Raw genomic sequence first — 24,864 nt, 5'->3', positions numbered from 1 at the left:
CTGCCTTTCACAAATTGTCTCCTTATGTGTTGGAGATTTTGTTCATTTAAATTTTCAAAGCCAAGAACATCCTCTGCACCTTCAATCAACCTATCAAGGAACTATGATGGATGTTGCCTACTCTCCTGTCTCAATTTCTCAAATTGTCCCCAACTATCTGCTCTTTTTGAAAAACTTTTCATTGCCTTTAATAGATCTTCTCTGGCCTTTTTTTAGATAACACAGTTTTGCATTATTAGATAACTCTAAGTCCGTTCCTTCCTCTGGCCATGATGTTAAATTTGGATTGCTTCTAGTTTCATCAATAAATTATTGCTTTTCCCTTTTTGAAAATAATTCTGAGAGAAGAATTTCAGTGTCCTGGAAATTTAGATCATAAAGCCTCTTTTAAATTCTATCCAATATCGCACAGGATCTGAAAACCAAGAAAGCATCCTTTTTTTCAGACTTTCAAGGTCTGCTGCTGTAAACAGCTTATGTGTTTTAATATGAAGTATGCCACTATCTGGTTGTAGACTGGTTTGATCTCTTAGTGGCAATATTGGTATTCCCCCTTCAACCCCATCTGTCTTTTCTTGCTCAGTTACATTGTTATTTTTAGGTATGACTTATTGTGTGGTAATAGCTTTGGAACTTTGTTTCTCCTCAGTTAGGTGCTTAATCATTTGCTTTAGCTGTGTCATCTCCTCCCTTATGGCTAAAATCATCACTGCCATTTCATTATCCTTTGCTTTTTTCCCATAAATTAGATGGATCCCTCTTTTCAGAGCATAGTATAATTGGATTAAGGAGAACAATGCTCCAGCATATGTGGGAATGAATGAAATCAAGTGATCTACACTAATCTTCAGCCATTGAAAGCTTTCATAGATGTTAAGCAGAAAATAAATATAATCTAGAATCTTGACAAAAAATAAGTTGTAAACTATATAAAATAAATGTCCAATCAAGGCTAGATAACTCATGGCAAGTAATAATTTCTTTGTTGTCTTGTATCTTGAAAAACCTTTTGCAAAGGGAAAAATGTTTCTAAGTCTGGCCTTTTAAAAGCTGCCTCTTCCCTTCAGAAGGAGTGGTTTCTTATTGGCTGTGGTGCTGCTAGGCAAATTAGCTGCACTCAACACTGCTCTCAAAATGGCTACTTTACACAGTCACACAGGCTTTTGAAATGTATATAGGGCCCAATTTCTCTGAAACTTCTCTGACACCTCCAACTGCCTTCTTCTTCCCAATTTCTTGGCAAAATAGGCTAGAAAACATAGCTGGCTCTGTCAAAACTGTAATTTTTAATGGAACTGTAGAGATAGAAGAGGGACAGGGAATAAGGAAGGTTTTATAACATGGAATGGAGGAGTTGAAGGGATAGAGGTAACATGGCTACTGTAATAGGGAAAATTTTTTCTTCTGGGAGAGGTTATAATATTGAACAATATTGAAAAATGGCCACCAAGGAATTTACTTATGAAATTCCTAAAATGAAAAACTCAAGTCAGAATGGAGTTTATGGAGGTTTAATCACACTGGGAATAGGGAAAGGAGAGGGAGAGAAGGAGAGAAGAGATAAGGGAAAGGGGCTACTCAACCTCTGACCAAGGCAGAGTGAGTTCTAGGCCCAAAGGGCCAGTCCTTAACTCACGTGAGAGATCTGAAGGAAAGCTGTCTGCGGGCGTCCTCTCCCTCCAAGCTCCTAACACCAACTCCCATCTAGCTCTCTCCACAGGAAGTGAGTGAATTCCAGAGGCTGTTCCTTACCTCACTTCCTGTGTCTCACAAGTGCCAATGGTTGGCTCTAGCTTAGCTTAGGACAGCCCAGGTGGGAAGTTGGTTATTTCTGATTTGTCATTGACTAGCACATGCCCGTGTAGTGTGGGTGTGCACAATTTTTGGGTACTATACCAAGATGGAGTCTTTTAAAATTCACACTACTGGTGAGGTAAAAGGAGAGAGATATCCCTGCTGAGAGGCTACCTTTGAAAATGGGGGTTCCTGAGAAATGGGCCAACTAAGACAGCCTGATGGGATGTCTTCTCTATTGACTGATGTTGAAGATACCCAGAACAGGTTAGCAAGGACCCCTCTGAGGGACAAGTCTCCCCCCAGACCAAGGTCGCCCAGCATGGGTCCAATAAGGACTATTTATGGTTGACTGGCTGTCCTGAGGTTCAGCTCCCTCTACATCCCCCTGAAATGATTGCCTCTTATCTGACTATGGGTTATTTAACTCAAGATGAATTTAATAACAAGTTTGGATTGGGAAGATATCAGGGAAGAGGGAATCAGGATTTCCCTAGATTGGGTTTGAGTCTCTCTCAGCTTTTGAGCTGAGGCCAGGCCTCGCAGGCTGGTGGAGGGGTTTTTTTATTCCTATCTAAACTAATCTGTGCTAGCTTTCTTAAGTTCAAAGTCTTAGCAATAGACAGCAAGAGGAAGAAAAGGTTCTGACCTTCAGAGCTTACTGGGCCTATCTCTTTCGGCTGATGTCCCTAAAGACCGGCCTTACAGTTCAAACCACTCCCCTTAAATCCTTTTGTTTAATAACACGATCACAGGAATCCAGATAGAGCACACAGTTGGGAAAAGTCCAGGAATAGAGGCACTTATATCCCAAGACAGGGAGAGAGGCTCCTTCCAAGTCCAAGGGCCAGGAAAGAGAGCCAGGAAAGACGCCAACTATCACTCCAAATTGCCCCTACCCCCATCAACTGTTGTTCTTATCAATATCTTCTAACATTCCAACTGCTGTTTGTTCCACCTGACTGGCAGAAATTCCAAAACTTGCTTCAGTTTTCCTTTCCATAGTTACCATTTTGGTCCATAGTACCTTTTCATCATTAATCTTAGGGCTGAAAGATTTCTCTCTCTGCTATTTCTTTGTTTATCATAATCCAAATTCCATGTATAGTAAAATAGGCAGGCTTCCAGCTTATGAAGACACAATTATTTTTAAGTTCAGGGAGTGGAAGAGTCTGATTAGACAATAAAGTAGCACCCAATGGGCTTGATTAATATTCATTAAGATACCTAATTAAGAGACCTTAATGCCTGGCTTGAAAGCCAGAAAAGGTTCAATCAAAGTAAGCTATGAGAATATAAGGAAGAATTCTTAGGACAGACATTTCAAAATAGAAAACTTTTGTATTTTCTCCACAGTAATATACTTGTCACTCTTTGCCCAGCTTTTCAAATATAATATTGAAATAAAATAATTTGAATGAAATTTTAAAAAGATTCAATAATCTTACCTTTTCTTTGTCTACAACTATGAATAGCTCAACATATCTGGTATGTGGAAGGACAGCTCTTTTTTTCTGCAAAGAGAACAATCACAAAGGCAAATAAAATGAAAGGGTCACACATACAAAGAACATGTCCTAATTTACCACAATTTAAGAATACAATATCTGAACACATTATGAAGTTCTCATATTAACTGATACATCTAAAACAGATAAGCGAAACACAGCTCTTTAGGAAATTAAATTATGCTTCTGCATATCTAAGACAGAAATTTGGTTCTAGGCTAAAGCTGTACTGTTTTACACAAGTTTTTACATGAAAACTGGTGATTTCAAAAATCATACAATTTAAATAGAAAACACTCATGTTTGGTAATTTTTTGCTTTTTTTCCACCAAAGTAAAAAACTACTTCTAACATTTTATGGCAAAGTTTGTTACCTACTTACAAAATTGCTACCACTTCCTCTTTAAAAATTTTTTTTTATCTTTTTCCCTACTACATATAAAACCAATTTTTTAACATTCATTTTTAAGATTTGAATTCCAAATTCTCTTCCTTCTTCTGACCCTCTGTCCCTCATTTCCCTCCTCACCCTCCCTCCAACTTGAGACAGTAAGCAATCTTACATAGATTTTACATCTGTAATCATGTAAAACATTTTTCCATTTTAATCATTTTGTGGAAGAGATCTCAAATTTTTTAAAAAAATGAAATTTAGTTATGTTTCAGTCTGCATTCAGACTCCCATCAGTTCTTTTTCAGAAGGCAGGTGGCACTTTTCATCATGAGTCTCTGGAATTTTATTAGATCACTGCATTACTAGGTCATTTACAAGTGTTCATCCAAAAATATTGCTTTCACTGTGTAAAAAGTTCTCCTGGTTCTATTCACTTCACTTTATATCAGTTCATGTAAATCTCTCCATGTTTTTTTTTTCTGAAATCATCCTGTTTGTCATTTTTTATAGCATAATATTCCATAACTATCACATACCACACATCTTGTTCAGCCATTCCCCAAAAGATGAATAACTTCTCAATTTTAAATTCTTTGCTACCACAGAAAGAGCTGTAATAATTATTTTTGTACAAATAAGTCCTTTCCCTCTATTTTCAATCCTTTTGTGATACAGAGCTACTAGTGGTATTACTAGATCAAAAAATAATGCACAGTTTAGGGTCCTTTGGGCATAGTTCCAAATTGTCCTCCAGAATGGCTGGATTGGATCACAACTCCACCAATAATTAGTGCATTTGTGCCCTGATTTTCTCACACCCCTTCCAACATTTATCATTTTCCTTTTCTCTCATATTGGTCAATCTGATAGGGGTAAGATGGTACCTCAGAGTTGTTTTAATTTGTATTTCTGTAGTCAAGAGCAATTTAGAACATTTTTTCATACGACTACAGATGGCTTAAATTTCTTCATCTAAAAACTATCTGTTCATATCCTTTGACCACTTACCAGAGAATGGTTTTCATTTTCATAAATTTGACTTAGTTCTCTACATATTTGAGAAATTATCTTTTACTAGAGATATTGGCTATAAAAATTTTTTCTCAGCTTTCTGTATTCCTTCTAATCTTGGTTGCATTTGTTTTGTTTGTACAAAAAGTTTTAATTTAATACAATCAAAATAATACATTTTACATTTTATAATGTTCTCTATCACTGGTTTGGTCCCAAATTCTTCTCTTATCCATAGATCTGATGGGAAGATCAATATATGATCCTGTAATTTGTTTACAATATCACTCTTTATGTCTAAATAATCTTGGTATATAGCACGAGATGTTGGTCTATTACCAGTCTCTGTCATATCATTTTCCATTTTTCTCAAGTTTTTGTCAAATAGTGAGTTCTTGTCCCAAAAGCTCGGATCTTTTTTTTTTAAACCCTTACTTTCCATCTTGGGGTCAATACTGTGTATTGGCTCCAAGGCAGAAGAGTGGCAAGGGCTAGGCAATGGAGGTCAAGTGACTTGCCCAGGGTCACACAGCTGGGAAGTGTCTGAGGCCAGATTTGAACCTAGGACCTCCTATCTCTAGGCCTGAGCTACCTAACTGCCCCCTGGATCTTTTGATTTATCAAAAACTAAATTACTATGGTCACTGATTACTAGTTTTTGTGTATCCAATCTATTCCACTGATCCACTCATATATTTCTTAACCAGATTGTTCTGATCATTACTACTTTATAATACAGTTTGAGAATTGGTACTCCTAGGCTACCTTCCTTCACATTCTTTTTCATTGATTCCTTTGATATTCTTGGTCTTTTGTTTCTCCAGGTGATTTTTTTTTCCTAGCTCTATAAAATAATTTTTGGGCAAGATTAGTTTAGGTAAAATTGTCATTTTTGCTTTATTTGCTGACTGACTCATGATCAATCAATAGTTTTTCATTTGTTTAGATAGGATTTTATTTGTGTAAAAAGTGTTTTGTAAGTAAGTTCATATATTTCCTGGATTTGTTTTGGCAGATGAATTCTCAAGGATTTTATTGTTTCTATTGTTATTTTAAATGGAATTTTTTCCCTATATGTTGCTGCTGGGCTTTTTGGTAATACATAGAAACACTAATTACTTATATCACTAGTGGATTTACTTTATATCCTCCAACGTTGCTAAAGGTATTAATAGTTTCAACTAATTTTTTAGTTGATTCTCTAAGTATATACCATTATACCATTTGCAAAGAGTGATAATTTTGTTTCTTTATTGCCTATTCTAATTCCTTCAATTTCTTTTTCTTCTCTTATTGCTATAGCTAGCATTTTTCATACAATATTGAATAACAGTGGTGATAATGGGCATCCTTGCTTCAGCCCTGGTCTTACTGGGAAGGCTTCTACCTTAGTTTCCTTACAGACAATGCGTGCTGATCACTTTGGATAAATACTATTTATCTTTTTAAGGAAAGTTCCATTTACTCCTATGCTCTCTAGTGTTTTTTTTTTAACCCTTACCTTCCGTCTTGGAGTCAATACTGTGTATTGGCTCCAAGGCAGAAGAGTGGTAATGGCTAGGCAATGGGGGTCAAGTGACTTGCCCAGGGTCACACAGCTAGGAAGTGGCTGAGGCCGGATTTGAACCTAGGATATTCCATCTCTAGGCTTGGCTCTCAATCCACTAAGCTATCCAGCTGCCCCCACTCTCTAGTGTTTTTAACTAGGAATGGGTGTTGTATTTTTTCAAAAGCTTCTTCTGCATCTATTAAGATAATCATATGATTTCTGTTGGTTTTGTTATTGATATGGTTAATTACATTGATATTTTTCCTAATATTGAACCAACCTCATGTTCCTGGTAAAAAACCTACCTGATCATACTGAATGATCCTTTTGATATACCACTGTACTCTCCTTGCCTTTATATTATTTAAAATTTTAGCATCAATATCCAATAGGGAGATTGGTATATAGTTTTCTTTCTCTGTTTTTGCTTTTCCTGGTTTAGGTAACAGCACCATATTTGCGTCATAGAAAAAATTTAGTAGAAATCCTTTGCCTACTTTTCCAAATAATTTATATAGTATTGCGATTAATTAATCTTGAAATGTTTGGTAGAATTCACTTGTGAATCCATCTGGCTACTGCATATCTTGATGTGCCCTTCCTTCCCTCATTTCTGATGGCCTTGCTTTGATTAATATTTAGCACAGTTTTTAGAAGACAGGGATGGTAAAGGGTCTATCCTTAATAAAGAGCCATATAATCAGCCACTGTAGCTTGTGTTTTCCCAGCATTCTATGAAGAAAATTATATACATGATTGATCTGTTCAAGATGACTCCTTAATAAAATTTTAATACTTGATTTTTGACACAGAACTACATTAGTAGTGTTTCTGGTTTTTTCTAGTAGTCACTCAATTAGTATTTATTAAGCACCTACCATGTATTCAGAACTCTCCAGAGGATATAAGTTTCCTGAGGGCAAATACTGACTCTCTTGTCCATGAATTGGTGTCTACAAATGCCTTCTATACATGTAAGCACTTAATAAAGAGTTCTTTAATATAACTGATCAAATCTGAGGATCCTTAAACCATAATATCAGACCTATCTTGAGACTTTTTCAGCCTGATTTTCCACCTTCTTGTTATAAGCTAAAAACCACAATCCCAGGAACTCCATAAAAATCAAACTTGTTTACAAGGGAAACCCATTTTGCATCTAGCCAAATTAGCATGTGTCTCACAGCTTAGATTGTCATTCAGTCCTCTACCTATATGGCAGATAGTATAATATTCACTGCACTCTGCCAAGAAATCAATAATTGTAGCATTCCAAATCCTCAGAGGACATAACATTTATGTAGTATTTCTGATTCTATAGTATCCTGACTGTCAAACTGATAAGAGGGAGCAGGTACAGTGGATAGACTGCCAGGCCTATAATCAGGAAGACCTTGGTTCAAAACCAGTCTCAGACATTTACTGGATGACCATGGACAATTCACTTGCCTTCTGTCTGCCTCAATTATCCTATCTGTAAAATGGAGGATATAGATTATTATGAGGATCAAATTAATAATAACTGCAAAGAGCTTAGTAGAGTGCCTGGCACATAGTAAATGCTTGCCATTATTGTAAGAGCAGGGACTTCCAGGTAAACATGGCTGCAATCTGGACGCGAATAGCTTCCTCTCCCCGGCACCGAACAAAATAGACTACCACAAAAGAGGACAAAAATCATCTTTGGAAGAATGGAGGGACTCTCCAGTACCCCACAGAAAGGATGGTAGGTGGGGTTTGAACATTGCCACACTATAAGAAGGAGGAAAAGTTTGCACAAAAACGTGAACTGAGCCGCCCTTCCCACACACACACCTCCCCCACTGAACCAGAGTAGGGGATCAGAGCGACCGGGACAGCGAGTGAGGAACGTCTCTGTCTGGGGGGGCACATCAGGGTCCTAGGGATCTAAAGACTGCTAGTAAACGACCTCTCAGGGCGGTTTCACAGGAGACCCTGTGCACTGCAGAGTGCACAGATGGCGGGGCCCCTGCAAACTGCAAACAGTGAGGAGTCTTGAGAGTCTGTAAAAACTGCCTAAGGCCAAAGCGTTGCCCCTCATTGTAGTGAGGGGGAGAGGGGCACGCCAGGCTTCCTGGAAACTGACAGGGAATACCTGAGATCCACCCCTCAGAGCGGTTTTACAGGAGATTCCTGTGCACCTGTGAGAAGAGATCACAGAGCACGGGAGTGCACTGAGCATGGGGGCAGGCATGGGAACAAACCACGGAGGCTGGGAAGAACTAGTCTGAGGCAACCTAAATCCACAGAAAACCCACCCATATCACCCAGACCTTGAACCAAAAGGAAAGGGGAAAATAACAACCAAAGGGATGGCTCACATGGCCCAAAATCAAGCCTCCAAGAAGAAAGGGAAAAAAGTGACTATTTAAAACTTATATGGTGGGAGTACCCAAGGAAAAGAAGAGAAAGAGGATGAAATTCAAACAAAATCAAAACATACCCCCAAAATGGAAATTATCCACAAGCTCTGGAAGAACTCAAATTGGAGCTTATCCAAAAGATGGAAACCTTCTGGAAAGAAAAATGGGAAAAAACCCAGAAAGAGGTCAGCAGCCTGATTGACAAGATGTCACAATTGGAGAAAGAATTGGAAGCCTCTAACAAAAAGGTAGAAGAAGCTGAAAAACAAATCCAGTCCCTAAAGACCAGAAATAAGCAACTGGAAGACAGTGAGCTTGCAAAACAGCAAGAATTAATAAAGCAAAGCCAAAAAATTAATGAGTTAGAAGAAAACATAAAATATCTCACTGACAAGGTGACAGTCCAGGGAAACAGAGGAAGGAGAGACAACCTAAGAATCATTGGTCTGCCCGAAAAACCAGAAATAAACAAAAACCTCAATGCTATACTACAGGAGATTATAGAAGAAAATTGCCCACATGTTCTGGAGCAAGGGGGCAAATAGAAAGAGAACGGGTTCACAGAACATCCTCTATACTAAATCCCCAAAAAACAACCCCCAGGAATGTAATTGCCAAATTCAAGAGCTTCCAAGCTAAGGAGAAAATCTTACAAGAAGCCAAGAAGAGGAGCTTCAGATATAGAGGGGCCCCCATAAGGGTCACACATGACTTAGCAGCTAACACGCTAAGAGACCTCAAAGCATAGAACACGATATTTAGAAAGGCAAGAGAGCTGGGTCTCCAACCAAGAATCAACTACCCAGCAAAACTGACTATATACTTCCAGGGGAAAGTATGGGCATTCAACAAAATAGAAGATTTCCAATATTTACTAAGAAAAGAACAGAACTTAGTGGAAAATTTGATATCCAATCACAGAAAGCAAGAGAAACATGAAAAGGTAAATATGAAAGAAAGGGAAAAGGAGAAAAATCTTATCTTTTTCTTTAAGTCAAACTCTCTTCTATAAGGACTACATTTATATCAAATTATATATTAATATGTGGGGGAAATGTATTGTGTAACTCAAAAATTGTATGCATCATAAGAGTAGATAGAAGAATCATGCATAGAGAAAGATTGGGGCATCAAGAAGATTTGGTGAAAGGGGGGAAAAGAAAGAAAAAGGGAGGGGGGAATCATTGATGATACTAAGATTTACTTCAAGAAATAGAGGAGGGGGACTAAATAGAATAATCTTTCCCACACAAAGATACACATGGAAAGGGGAGGGAAGACTTCTCATATAAGGAGAGGAAGAGAGTGCGAAGTGGTATTACTTAAACCTTACTCTCAGTGAAATCAACTCTGAGAGGGAATAACATCTAGATCCATTGGGATCCTGAATTCTATCTTATCCAACAGGATAAGAGAGAAAGGAAAATTAAGGAGGGGAGGGGGGGAGGGAGTATAAAAAGGGAGGGAAGGAGAGGGGGGAGGGGAAGGGAGCATAAAAAGGGAGGGGCTAGACAGGGAAGCATATCAAGGGAGGGGACTAGGGGGACTGACCTAAAGTAAATCACTGGTTCAAAAGATTATAGCTAAAGAAGAAAGGTCAGAATTAGGGGAAGATATCAAAATGCCAGGGAATCCACAAGTGACAATCATAACTTTGAACGTGAATGGGATGAACTCACCCATAAAACGTAGACAAACAGCAGATTGGTTTAGAACCCAAAACTCTACCATATGTTGTCTTCAAGAAACACATATGAGGTGGGTTGATACTCATAAGGTTAGAATTAAAGGATGGAGTAAGACCTTTTGGGCCACAACTGATAAAAAGAAGGCAGGAGTTGCAATCATGATATCTGACAAAGCCAAAGCAAAAATAGACATGATCAAAAGGGATAGGGAAGGTAAATATATTCTGCTAAAAGGGAGTATAGACAATGAGGAATTATCACAAATCAACATGTATACACCAAATGGTATAGTATCCAAATTTCTAATGGAGAAACTAGGAGAATTGAAGGAGGAAATAGACAGTAAAGCCATAGTAGTGGGAGACTTGAACCAACCACTATCAAATTTAGATAAATCAAACCAAAAAATAAATAAGAAAGAAGTAAAAGAGATGAATGAAATCTTAGAAAAATTAGAGTTAATAGACATATGGAGAAATTTATTTTTAGGGACAAAAAGGAATACACCTTCTCCGCACCACATGGCACATTCATACAAAAATAGATCATACATTAGGTCACAGAAACATGGCATAAAAATGCAGAAAAGCAGAAATAATAAATGCAACCTTTTCAGATCATAAGGCAATAAAAATATCGATCAGTAAGGGTACATGGAGAGCCAAATCAAAAATTAATTGGAAATTAAATAATATGATACTCCAAAATCGGTTAGTTAGAGAAGAAATCATAGAAAAAATTAATAATTTCTTTGAGGAAAATGACAATGGTGAGATCCTTTCAAACCTTATGGGATGCAGTCAAAGCAGTACTCAGAGGAAAATTCATATCCTTGAGTGCATATATTAACAAATTAGGGAGGGCAGTAATCAACGAATTGGAAATGCAAATCAAAAAACTTGAAAGCGAACAAATTAAAAACCCCCAGAAGAAAACCAAACTAGAAAACCTAAAAATTAAGGGAGAAATTAATAAAATCGAAAGTGATAGAAATATTGAACTAATAAACAAGATTAGAAGCTGGTACTTTGAAAAAACAGACAAAATGGACAAAGTACTGGTCAATCTAATTTTAAAAAAGGAAGGAAGAAAGGCAAATTAACAGCATCAAAGATGAAAAGGGGGACCTCACCTCCAATGAAGAGGAAATTAAGGCAATCATTAAAAACTACTTTGCCCAACTATATGGCAATAAATTTACCAACCTAGGTGATATGGATGAATATTTACAAAAATATAAATTGCCTAGAATAACAGAAGAAGAAATAGATTTCTTAAATAATCCCATATCAGAAAAAGAAATCCAACAGGCCATCAAAGAATTCCCTAAGAATAAACCCCCAGGACCTGATGGATTCACAAGTGAATTCTATCAAACATTCAAAGAACAGCTAATCCCAACACTATACAAACTATTTAACATAATAAGCAAAGAAGGAGTTCTACCAAATTCCTTTTATGACACAAACATGGTACTGATTCCAAAGCCAGGCAGGCCAAAAACAGAAAAAGAAAATTATAGACCAATCTCCCTAATGAATATAGAAGCAAAAATCTTAAACAGGATACTAGCAAAAAGACTCCAGCAAGTAATCAGAAGAGTCATTCAACATGATCAAGTAGGATTTATACCAGGGATGCTGGGCTGGTTCAATATTAGGAAAACCATCCACATAATTGACCATATCAACAAGCAAACCAACAAAAATCACATGATTTTTTTTTATTTCAATAGACACAGAAAAAGCCTTTGATAAAATACAACACCCATTCCTATTAAAAACACTAGAAAGCATAGGAATAGAAGGGTCGTTCCTAAAAATAATAAACAGTAAATATCTAAAACCATCAGCTAATATCATCTGCAATGGGGATAAACTAGATGCATTCCCCATAAGATCAGGAGTGAAACAAGGATGCCCATTATCACCTCTATTATTTGACATTGTACTAGAAACACTAGCAGTAGCAATTAGAGAAGAAAAAGAAATTGAAGCCATTAAAATAGGCAAGGAGGAAACCAAGTTATCACTCTTTCTGGATGGCATGATGGTCTACTTAAAGAATCCTAGAGATTCAACCAAAAAGCTAATCGAAATAATCAACAACTTTAGCAAAGTTGAAGAATACCAAATAAACCCGCATAAGTCATCAGCATTTCTATATATTCCTAACACAGCTCAGTAGCAAGAACTAGAAAGAGAAATCCAATTCAAAATCACCTTAGACAAATTAAATACTTAGGAATCAATCTCCCGAGACAAACACAGGAACTATATGAACACAACTACAAAACACTTTCCACACAACTAAAACTAGACTTGAGCAATTGGAAAAACATTAACTGCTCATGGGTAGGACAAGCAAATATAATAAAAATGACCATCCTACCCAAACTTCTTTATCTATTTAGTGCCATACCCATTGAACTTCCAAAAAAATTTTTTACTGATTTCGAAAAAACCATAACAAAGTTCATTTGGAAGAACAAAGGATCAAGGATATCCAGGGGATTCATGAAAAAAAAATACAAAGGAAGGTGGCCTTGCAGTCCCAGATCTCAGACTATATTATAAAGCAGCGGTCATCAAAACAATTTGGTACTGGCTAAGAGACAGAAAGGAAGATCAGTGGAATAGACTCGGGGTAAGTGACCTCAGCAAGACAGTATATGACAAACCCAAAGATCCCAGCTTTTGGGACAAAAATCTACTATTTCATAAAAACTGCTGGGAAAATTGGAAGACAGTGTGGGAAAGATTAGGTTTAGATCAACACCTCACACCCTACACCAAGATAAATTCAAAATGGGTGAATGACTTGAACATAAAGAAGGAAACTATAAGAAAATTAGGCGAACACAGAATAGTATACATGTCAGACCTTTGGGAAGGGAAAGATTTTAAAACCAAGCAAGACTTACAAAGAGTCACAAAATGCAAAATAAATCATTTGGATTACATCAAATTAAAAAGTTTTTGTACAAATAAAACCAATGTAACCAAAATCAGAAGGAAAGCAACAAATTGGGAAACAATCCTCATAAAAACCTCAGACAAAGGTTTAATTACTCAAATTTACAAAGCGCTAAATCAATTGTACAAAAAATCAAGCCATTCTCCAATTGATAAATGGGCAAGGGACATGAATAGGCAGTTTTCAGATAAAGAAATCAAAACTATTAATAGGCACATGAGAAAGTGTTCTAAATCTCTTATAATCAGAGAGATGCAAATTAAAACAATTCTGAGGTATCACCTCACACCTAGCAGATTGGCTAACATGACAGCAAAGGAACTTTCCTTTGAATGCTGGAGGGGATGTGGCAAAGTTAGGACACTAATTCACTACTGGTGGGGTTGTGAACTGTAAACCTCAAAATTTCTTAGACTTATAAATGTTGGAAATTTCACCATTGGGAAATTTCATACTTGAAAAATTCCCTATTGATAGTGGGTCTTGGCTATTGGAATGTGAACCCCATTGGCATGAGAGTTTCCCCCTCCTCCCTTCTTAAGATTACTTTAGGACAGAAACCTTTTGCTGAACAATGGAAAGGACTTTGACCTATGCTTAAGCATAGAACAGGAATTTCTTTGAGTCATGATTGATTTTAGAATTGATACAATGGAGATACTTGGAATCAATCTCCACCCTACTCAGTCCTAACAGGATTGAGGAAGGGCTGCAGCATAGATCAAAATTTAATTATTCCAATCTCTACCCTACTCAGGTTAACAGGATTTAGGAAGGGCTGTAGCAAAGGATCAAAGATTTAATTATTTGAAAATATGACCTTCAACAGACATGTGCAAAGCCAGAGACCTCTGGGCGGTCCTGGGTTAAGCTAGAGCCTCCATTGGCACAGGGAAATTGATGGACAGCGATTGGTAGATGTGAGAACTGAGGGGAGGCAACTTGGATGGTTTCCTTAAAGAGAGAGGGGTCTGAAGACTGAGGGTGGTGGTTTTAGGAGTTTGTCGGAGTGGTTGCAGGGTGCTCTGAGAAGCTTGCTCTGAAGGAAGCTGAAGGTGGGGGCTCTGAGACTGTTTCTCCATTTTGGTCACATGAGTAATAGGGACTGATCTCCTTTCTTTGCCCCAGCTATCTAAGGGCTTGGGCCTTTTGGCCCAGCCTAAACAGAAGGGGTATTTAAGCCCTATTCCCTTCTCTCCCTTTTCTCTCTGCCTCTATCTCTCTATCTCTAATTCCTTTCTTCCTCCTGTTCGTAATTAAAACTCCATAAAAGGTTGACGGCTGACTTGAGTTTTCATTTAGGAATTACATAGCTGAATTCCTTGGTGACCTTAAATTAATATATATCAGTCTTTTAAAGTGATTTCCTTGTCACAGAACTGATCCAACCATTTGGCACTATGGGCACTATATTGGGCAATTTGGAACTATGCCCAAAGAGCAATAAAAGACTGTCTGCCCTTCGATCCAGCCATAGCACTGCTGGGTCTGTACCCCAAAGAGAAAAGAAAAAAGACTTGTACAAGAAGATTCATAGCAGCGCTCTTTGTGGTGGCCAAAAATTGGAAAATGAGGGGATGCCCTTCAATTCGGGAATGGCTGAGCAAATTGTGGTATATGTTGGTGATGGAATACTATTGTGCTAAAAGGAATAATAAAGTGGAGGAATTCCATGGAGACTGGAACAACCTCCAGGAAGTGATACAGAGTGAAAGGAGCAGAACCAGGAAAACATTGTACACAGAGACTGACACATTGTGGTACAATCGAAGGTGATGGACTTCTCCATTAGTGGCAATGCAATGTCCCTGAACAATCTGCAGGGATTTAGTAGAAAAAACACTATCCACAAGCAGAGGATAAACTGTGGGAGTAAAAACACCGAGGAAAAGCAACTGCTTGACTACAGGGGTTGAGGGGATATGACTGAGAAGAGACTCCAAATGAACATTCTAATGCAAATACCAACAACATGGAAATGGGTTCGAATCAAGAATACTTGTGATACCCTGTGGAATCGCATGTCGGCTATGGGATAGGTGGGGTGGAGGGAGAGGGGGAGAAAATGATCTTTGTCTCCAATGAATAATGCTCGGAAATGACCAAATAAAATAATGTTATATTAAAAAAATAAAATAAAATAAAAATATCCAATAAAAAATATCCAATTAAAAAAAAGAGCAAAAATTGCAGCCACAATTATGAAATAATACAGTTATACATAGCTATAGTGCTTAAAAATAATGCTTACCCAGCTTTCTTTAAGCTTGTGGATTAACACTGTCAGAGTCAGATCTACTATACAAATGAACAGAAATTCAAAACTAGAAGTTTATAATCTTGTATCATGATCCCTTTCAACAGTCTGGTGAAAACTATGGACCCCTACTCAAAATCATGTTGTTTTTAAAAATTCATAATTGAAGGTAATGTCAAATTTCAGGTAGAGGTCGGTGAAACTGAAAGATGTACTTTTTTTTGCATACAAGTTTACAGACCCCATGAAATCATTTCATGGATCCATGTTAAAAAAAAACCTTTTTGGGGGCAGCTGGGTGACTCAGTGGATTGAGAGTCAGCCCTAGAGATGGGAGGCCCTAGGTTCAAATCTGGCCTCACACTTCCCAGCTGTGTGACCCTGGGCAAGTCACTTGACCCCCATTGCCTAGCCCTTACCACTCTTCTGCCTTGGAGCCAATACACAGTATTGACTCCAAGACAGAAGGTAAGGGTTTAAAAAAAAAACAAACCTTTTTTAAACTGAACAGTAGAAGGCACAAAGGAGTTTCCTTACCCTCAGCAACTGAGTCATACTAAGAGATTGTTTCTGTAATTCCTTCTTCTCATCTTCTGTAGTTTCTTTCTTCAAGTCTTTGGCAGTTACTCCACAAGCCAGAGGTTCTTGCTGAACATTGTCCAATCGATAAATGAGGTGCTCAAAATCAGAACTAGATTTTAGAGGTTCAATTCCATAGCTGGTATTCTCTAAATGTAGTAATCCCCTAAAAATTTAATCACTTGCAGAATTAGTGAATTACAAAATTAAATTAAATAGAAAAAGTCCATGTTCTCAAAAATTAAAAAAAAAAAGCTTATCTTAATCATAGAATAATAAATATGAAAGGAGCTTTGGAGATTTGTTTAAACTAACCGCCTCAATTTACAAATAAGGAAATGGAAACTAAGGGAGATGAATGGCTTGCGTTAGTGGCAAAGATGGGATAAGAATCCCAACTTTCTGACTCAAAGCTTAGAGATCTTTCCATTACTTAGCACATTACATCTCATAGTAATGAATAAAACTATTGGAGAAAAGCAATTCCCATTCATATTACATAGTCAAAACCCCTAACAGTTATACCTTTTCCAAATTTTTCAAAGTTTCATCCAGATATAATTTGACCAATTGGGGGAGCGGGGTATGGAGGAGTAAAAAGAGAAAAAAAAAAAGCAAAATGGAATTAAGAAATTGCTTTACCTGAGCCCAGAACAAATGCTAAGTGCGACAGCTGAATTTGGGACACCTTCCACATAGCCGTGATAATGGCAATGATCCTAAATGAGGAAAAATATTATCTTCATTATATCTTACTGCTAAAAGTCACCACAACGAATTCTGTTTGTAATTTGCATTACATATAAGGGCTTAAGAATAAAATTTAAAGATACCATTTCTCCATTCCCACAATAAAAGTATACAAATGCTTAAACAGAAAGACCCAGAGAATGCTAAGAATAAAAGGTTCAGCCCAGATGACATCCCAACCTAGAAGTAAAGAAGGTAGCATTTATGGCTTAACATTTCAAAATAGCTACCTGATAGGGAATAAAGACCATGAAGTTTCGAATACTAAAGATATCAGCTACTTAACTTTGGATACTAATTGACTTTACCTTTCAATGCCTCAAGCAATTCTTAGACAGTAAGTAATGAGATGCTAACTTGTATCATTTTTCAGGAGTTCCTTATTACCAATGAAATTAAAATGTTTTCAAAACATAAGCTACCACATGGAGCAAGAACAGTCAACTATCTTCTAGTATACAAAACCTGGTGATGGACAGAGGCCAAGAAACTCAGTACAGAAAACAGTAACCAAAGCATGATATAAATTCTGGTTATCATTACTATGGTTATAAGATGGATACTGTTGTTTTCTCACGTTGGCCAATACCTTATAGTTATGAACTGAACTGTCTTTCTAAACGTAAAATGGCTTCTTTCCTCAAAACTCATCACAACCAGTGTAATTAAAAACCATTACCATTTACTAAGTCTAGTTTCCTTTACTACCCTATAAACTCTGTCAACAGGTTTTTGGGAACCCAAATTTTGCCCCAGGGCCCTGAAAACTTGCTCCTAGGGAAGTCCCAGACTGACCTGTGTGAAAATTAAATTTAACTCTCCCCTGATTGTGAAAATGAAATTAACTCTCCTGACTGTGAAAATTAAATTGTAACTCCTATCCATTTTTTAGATTTAATCACCAAAGGTATAAACACTCCATTCACACTTGAGTGGGGGAGGTCAGTGACCCATGTGTGCAATAATGAGTGACAAATCAGAATTAAACTGACTGACCCTGGGCAGTCCTAAAGCATAGCTTCAACTGTGATTGGTAGATATAAAATTAGGGGAAGGCACAGGAAGTGATTCAAAAGAAAGTGTCTTTAAAAGGGAGTGACAACTTCCTGGGGAGGGAGAATGGTCTGAGATTCATGGGAGATTGGCCTGAGATCTTCAAGCTGAAGAAGAATCTGCTGACTGGACCTGAGACCCTATTCCTGGTGAGGCTGTTCTTAAATCTCTTCCTTTGGACTGACACGTGGTGAGTGAAAAGGCTGACTCCTTTCCTGGATTTTCTGAAAAAACAAACAAACAACAAAAAAATAGCCTCAGGAGAGACCTACCACTTGAGAGAGACTTCCCCAGGTCCTTGGCTTTGCTGAGGCCAGCTAAACACTAACTCTCCCTGCCCAGGTTGAGCCAGGGGCCAGGAGTAAATTACTTAATGCATAGGCTAGATATCTTACCCTATCCTCAATCTGATTTTCTTACTTCACTCTTTCTATATTTTGTAAATAAATTGTAAATAAATCCCTTTGGAATAATATAAATTCCCGGAGACCCTATTTTAAATATAATCCAGTCCAACCTTTTTATATAAATTGACCTCTTTTCCCCCTTACACCTGTTTCAGACTGAACAATAGACCTTAAAGTACTTAGTTATGGTCCCAGTTTAGGTGGGACCAGTAGACACAGTCAAATGTTAAGTACTCTTTTTGTTCTAGAAGTTTCCCCCATTGTATCAGAGATCCATTCCCAAGAAGACCAACACCTGTGCAGGGACCATCCTTTTTGTATCCATTGTAGTAGACCACTCCCTGAAGCCCCAGCCTCTGGCTACAGCATCTTTCCCAAGCCTGCTTATAACCTGTCAATGTATGTTTGCTGTATCTTGTTCCCCAAAAGGTATATAAGATCCCTATGTTTTATTGTTCTTCAAAGAATCATCTCTTGCATTGATTCTCACAGAGATACTGTTCCCAGAGTCCCAGAGCCCTTGGTTTTGTGTGTTTTTTTAGGCACTTGACTGTGTGTGGCAGCCAAATATTGAACACTATCTCTTTCCTGACTAAAGACTTGGTTCTGCTGACTACTTTAGTATTTCTGTTTTTCCAAGTTGATAGCTCGATTAGCCTCCAAAAATTTCTTTAAAATAGTTACTTATGATAGATAGATAGATACACATATATATTTATATTCCTATTAATTTACTTCTATTTTTCTAGTTCTTTGGAGGTGATATTTACTTTGGATATAATCTTCTACCAGCTAATAATGGGAAATACATCAAATTCAGAAAAGTATCTGCCTAGAGAATGAAGCATAATATTTCATCTAGCAAACAAAGAAAAAAACCCATTTACTCCAGTCTGTCTCTCAAGGAGATAACAGGAAAAGATAAAAATCTATAATAATATCGTCTTAAGGCAAAAGCTAAAAAGCTACACAAGTTTGATTTATGTTATTTTAAAATATGTCTTCAAGAAACCTCCACATGGATAGCACAAGAGACTTCTGTTTTCAACTTCCCTTAATTACATTCAAAAAGGAACCTGAAAGTTCACTACTTCACTACTGGGGAGAGGGAGAGGGAAGAAGGAGAGGGAAAGGGGGAGAGAGAGGGAAAGGGGCAGAGAGGGAAAGGGGGGGAGAGGTGTGTGTGTGTGTGTGTGTGTGTGTGTGAGAGAGAGAGAGAGAGAGAGAGAGAGAGAGAGAGAGAGAGAGAGAGAGAGAGAGAGAATATTTCCACTTTGACTACAAACTATATAAAAAAGATAAGATTTAGAATTGGAATGGACCTTAACAATTCTCTAATACAGTTTATCAAACTCTAATAGAAATATTCACATTATCCAGGTTACACTGTATTTTTATGTATTTTGTTAAACATTTCCAAATTACATTTTAAGCTGGTTGGGCTACACTGGAGAGTTCTACCACAGAATGCCTCTCATCCAATCCCATCTCTTCATTTCACGGGGGTGGGGGTGGGGGGGAATAAAACTCAAGGTAACAAAAGTAGTAATCAGAATTTGTTGAATTCAATTCCAAGTAACAGAATTAGTCTAAATTCAGATCTCCAGGCTCTAAAATTTTTAGAGCTTTTCCTCCTTAACCCCAAGGCTTTGTTGCCTCTGTTGATCTCCAAAATTAACACAGTCATTTAGTCTATGATATCTATGATATCAATGTACAATTATTTCTAGAAGGGAAAAAACCCTAAGTATTTGTTTTTTCATTTGTCAAGAAAATAAAAATTAGAAGATTTTCCTGCCCACTATTTCATAATGTAATGTAGGATACTTGCAAAACAAAAAAAGTAGATATCTTAAAGCAGAAAAAACTCCAACAGAATAAAATAAGATTTTCAATATAGCAAATCAATGTTCCAGTAAATATTCTTCAAGACTATATATCTGAATCTATAAAATAGATACAAGCTTAATTTACACATATTTTAATGGGAGGAGCAGGGTAACATTTAACTGCAAATAGGACAATAGCAAAATACTCTGCATAGACAAAAAGTAGAACTGCTTATGCTTATGCAGAGCAAAATATTCTGTATAGACAAAAAGCAGAACTAAATATCACAAAAAGCCAAATTCAATTCATGATAATTAACTGCTATGGTCCTGGCCAGCTCAATCCCCAAGAGATTCCAAGGCAGAAAGGTCCACACCTCCTCAGTCTGTTGTTTTCTATGAGTAAAGTGTTAGAATACAGAACAGCAAACAAAAATAGTCAATGGAACAATATGGAAGAAGAGCTACTTTAACATTAAGCAGGATATAAATTAAAGACCTCAAATAGAATTATAGAAATTTACTTACAAATGTGCAAACTGAAATATCAATTTCAAGCTTCCCCCCCCAAAAAAAATAGAGAATACCTTCAAAGGACCTGTTTTTCCCTTGTTAAGCAAAATGAGACTTTATTCCCTGAGAATATTTTTCTGGTCTTTCAAAAAATGAACCACCAAGGGCCTAAATAAAGAAATTTGAAAAATGTAGTTGTTTAATTTTGTGCCAAGAGGAAAAGAAAAAAATTACCTGCATATCAGGATGATCCAAGAGCAGAGACCCCTCCTCGCTATATGTATAAATTACAAAATCTTTGGGCAACAGTATCCTAAAAGATGAATAAAAAATATATTTCATTTACTATGGTATTTTTCCCTATGCAAATAAAAAGGCTCAGTCTAGAGTATCTGATATAAGACCAGGAAATAAGTAACAATAAAGCAATTAAAATTAAATTTATGAAGACATTATTTAAATATAGGATATATCACTGAAAATTCAGCAAAGTACAGGAATGGAATTAGGGTCAAAACAGTGTCAAATGACAAAAACAGGATGTTTCCCATTTCTCTCTCATGGTCATAAGATTTTTACTGAAAGAAATGGGGCATAAAAGATCACTGGTTTAATAAGTTTGACCTATTTGGGGGGAATAATTACCTAAATAAGAATCCCTACCCCCACCCCATGATAATGATCTGAAAGAATATTCTAAATATCTTGGGGAATGGATAAAGTACTCTGCACTTGAGTTCTACATATTTTCTTTCCTACAGAACATTCATATTCTACCTGCCTTGAGACAATATTAGATCTAAAGCACTATAGATAAGAGCATATCTAACATCTTGAATGATCTACAACAAAAGATTGTATCACAATACCTAAAAATTAGAGGCAAAGATAGTTTAAAGATTTTTTAATTAAATTACTCAAGTATGCTAATGCTCACCACACTACTTGAAATTCTAGTATTGGAGATTCAACTCTTAAGATGCAAATAACTATTTCCCCCAGCCAATATTTAAAGAACAAGAGGAGGACTGAGTCAATGGAAAACTTGCATTTAGGGTCAGGAAGGACAGCAAAAAGTTTTACTTGTTCTGAGTAAATATATCAATACCTACAACCAGAAGAAGGCAAATTATACCTCAAGGGTCAAATCTGACCCCTTTAGACAAAATAATAACAAAATAAAACTTAATTTACTAATGTAAAAACATTCTAGGCTTGTGAGCCCTTCCAAAAACAGACAGAGGGTGAACAGGCTTAAAGTTTACGGAACCCCAATCTTAAAATTGCTGTCTAAAGAGTCAGAACTAAATGACTTCCCCACATTCACATATCTGGCCTCAGCAATAGGATCTGAAATGGGATCTGAAGCTAGGACTCCCTTAAGGACTGAATCCAGATCTAGCACTCTATTCAGTATGACATGATATGCTGCCTCTCTCTGTTCTGAGAAAATGATACAAAAATGTAAGCTAAATACAAAGTACCATCTAAAATGAAAGGTTTACTGGAAAAAGATAGAAATGGGTCATGTCTCATACCACATACCAAGAGAAGTTTTAAATGAGTACATGATTTATACTTCAGGGTGATATCACAAACAAATTAGAAGAACATAGAAAAAATTACCTGTCAGATCTATAGATAGAAGATGGCAAATAAGATAGAGAGGGGTCATAGAGGGTAATATGGACAATCATGATTACATAAAACAAAATCTTCTACACAAAAAAACCAATGAAGCTAAAATGAGAAGCAGGTAACTGGGGGTAAAAGTCTTTGCAGCAAGTTTCTCCGAAAGAGGACTCATTTCTAAGACCAGTAATTCATTCATCAATTGATAAATGGTCAAAGGATACAAAAAGGTAGCTCTCAGAGGAAGAAATTCAAATTATCAATAACAATATAAAAAAATGCTCTAAATCACTAATAATTAGAGAAATTCACATTAAAATAACTCTGAGGTGCCACCTCACACCCACCAGATCAACAAAATTGAACACAACAAAAAAGGAAAATGGAAAATGCCAGAGACAGTGGGAAAACAAGCACATTAATAAACTGTTGGTTATGAATCAGCTCAGCTCTTCTAGAAAGCACTATGCACTCAAAAAGCTATTAAATTATGCATATCCTTTCTAATGGAGAAGAAAATGGCAAATCATTCCAGTACCTTCACCAAGAAAACCCCAAGTGAGATCATAAAGAGTTAGACACAACTGAAACGACTGAATAACAACAACAATCCTTTCTATATCCCAAAGAGTTCGTTGAAGTAAGAGGAAAAGGTCTCATACATCAAAACTATCTATACCAGTTCTTTCTGTGGTACTCATGAAAGCAACACAAAGAATTAGAAACTCAGGGGATCTAGCAATTAGGAAATGGCTAAATGCTACAGTATATAAGAGTAACTGGAGCAATATTGTGTGATAAGAAATGATAGCTTCAAAGGAACCTGGGAAGAATTATATGAAATGATGCAGAGGGAGATGAGCAGAACCAGGGAGAACAATTTATACAATAATAGCATTGTAAAGATGAATAACTCCTAAAGGCTCAAAACAATGTTCAACACAATACCAAAGAGACAGAATGAAACATGCTACCCATATCTCCTCCAGAAAGGGGGCATACCCTGAGTGCATATTGAGTGCATTTTAAAAGTTGTTTTATATGAATATAAATGTTTGTAACAGGGAGGTTATTTTTCTTGAGGGGGAAAAAGTGAGAGAATTGAAAGGGAGATTATGTAGGTCTGAAAACAAAATATGAAAGAAGGAGGAAAGAGGTAACAAAGGAAGGAAGGAAAGATGGAAGAAAGAAAAGGAGGAAGGAATATGATTAAAATCTTGCTAAACTCTAAAATGTCAAAGCTCTACCAGAGATATGTTAATATCTTAATGTAAATTGCTTATTTTATAATTTCTTCCTAAGATATGCTCATGAATGGAACAGAAATTTTAACTAGGAAAAAGTGACTTTTGAAGGAAAAAAACATTGTCCACAGATGACAGTCATAATAAGAGGCTCTGAACAGTGAAGAGAATGTCATAAAAACACTGGGGATTGGACTGGAGAAAAGGTACCAAAGATAAGCAGAGTCCCAGAAAGAAAAGACAGAAAGGCAATGAAAATAACTTGACCTACTTCACAGCCTGTCTGAAATTTTTTCCTTGTATCTTACCAGTCTCTTCCTGTAATTGAAACCCATTTTCTTATTCAAGTTTTGAAAGAAATGATGAATAAATTATCTTTTCCCTAATAATTTCTTTTTTTAAAAAAAACCCTTACCTTCCATCTTGGAATCAATACTGTGTATTGGATCCAAGGCAGAAAAGTGGTAAGGGCTAGGCAATGGGGGTCAAGCGACTTGCCCAGGGTCACACAGCTGGGAAGTATCTGAGGCCAGATTTGAACCTAGGACCTCCCGTCTCTAGGCCTGGCTCTCAATCCACTGAGATACCCAGCTGCCCCCTCCCTCATAATTTCTTAGTAGCTGAAATACTGCTATTATTACTATTTGTTTTATTTACCAATTAACTGTATAATTAATTTCTATACCCTAGCACTCCAATTCCCAGCACCCCATGTTCCTTCTCATGTTACATGCTGATATAGAGAGGATAGGAATTTGGTATAGCCCTGCCTCTATCCTTCTCTCTTCCCCTAATCAAGTTTTGTGGAGGTGATGTGAGGTGAGTGGCAGGATAATTTACTCACGTGGTTTTATTTTTGTTAGATAATTAAGTTTTTATTCCTTCTACTTCAAATGATTATTAATAAAGTTTACAAAACTAATACTTGGGAGTTACTGGACATTAATCTAAATCTTACATTTTAGGCAACCACAAAGTCTGAACTTTAGGACCCTTCCTAAGTGACTAGATTAGCTTGGGGAAAAAAATGAGTTTCTCTCCTGCCATGGCCTTTTCATATGCCCCCCCCAACCCCCCTCCAGGACTTGAGGTGCTACTGCTGCTGCCTCCCATGTTTGACTAGACACTGCCTGAGTGTCCTTTCTGAGCCCACTGCTGCCCACCTTGCCACTTCTCTTGAGCACACTGTCCAGGGCCCTTGTGAGCCACATTCCACGAGGCTGGTAAAGTATTACCCCCCCCCCAATAAGTATGCCTCCCCCCTACACTGCTAACAGACGAGAGCTTGCAGCTGCC

At 37.0% G+C, this 24,864-nt stretch overlaps 1 protein-coding gene across 1 annotated transcript in view; it reads right to left on the bottom strand.

Annotated features, from left to right (window-relative positions):
- Window positions 1-24,864, bottom strand: part of ADAM9 (ADAM metallopeptidase domain 9) — a 113,741-nt gene that overhangs the window by 66,617 nt on the left and 22,260 nt on the right. The window contains exons 4-7 of the mRNA XM_007476371.3: window positions 20,927-21,005; window positions 16,783-16,859; window positions 16,099-16,306; window positions 3,243-3,308 (exon numbers count right to left, since the gene is read on the bottom strand). Coding sequence (XP_007476433.2) covers window positions 3,243-3,308; window positions 16,099-16,306; window positions 16,783-16,859; window positions 20,927-21,005 — 430 coding nt within the window. The remainder of the gene's footprint in view (window positions 1-3,242; window positions 3,309-16,098; window positions 16,307-16,782; window positions 16,860-20,926; window positions 21,006-24,864) is intronic.

This window comes from Monodelphis domestica, chromosome 1 (assembly GCF_027887165.1).
Source record: "Monodelphis domestica isolate mMonDom1 chromosome 1, mMonDom1.pri, whole genome shotgun sequence".
In the NCBI taxonomy this organism is placed as follows: Eukaryota; Metazoa; Chordata; class Mammalia; order Didelphimorphia; family Didelphidae; genus Monodelphis; species Monodelphis domestica.
This window is presented reverse-complemented; position numbering and strand designations above follow the sequence as displayed.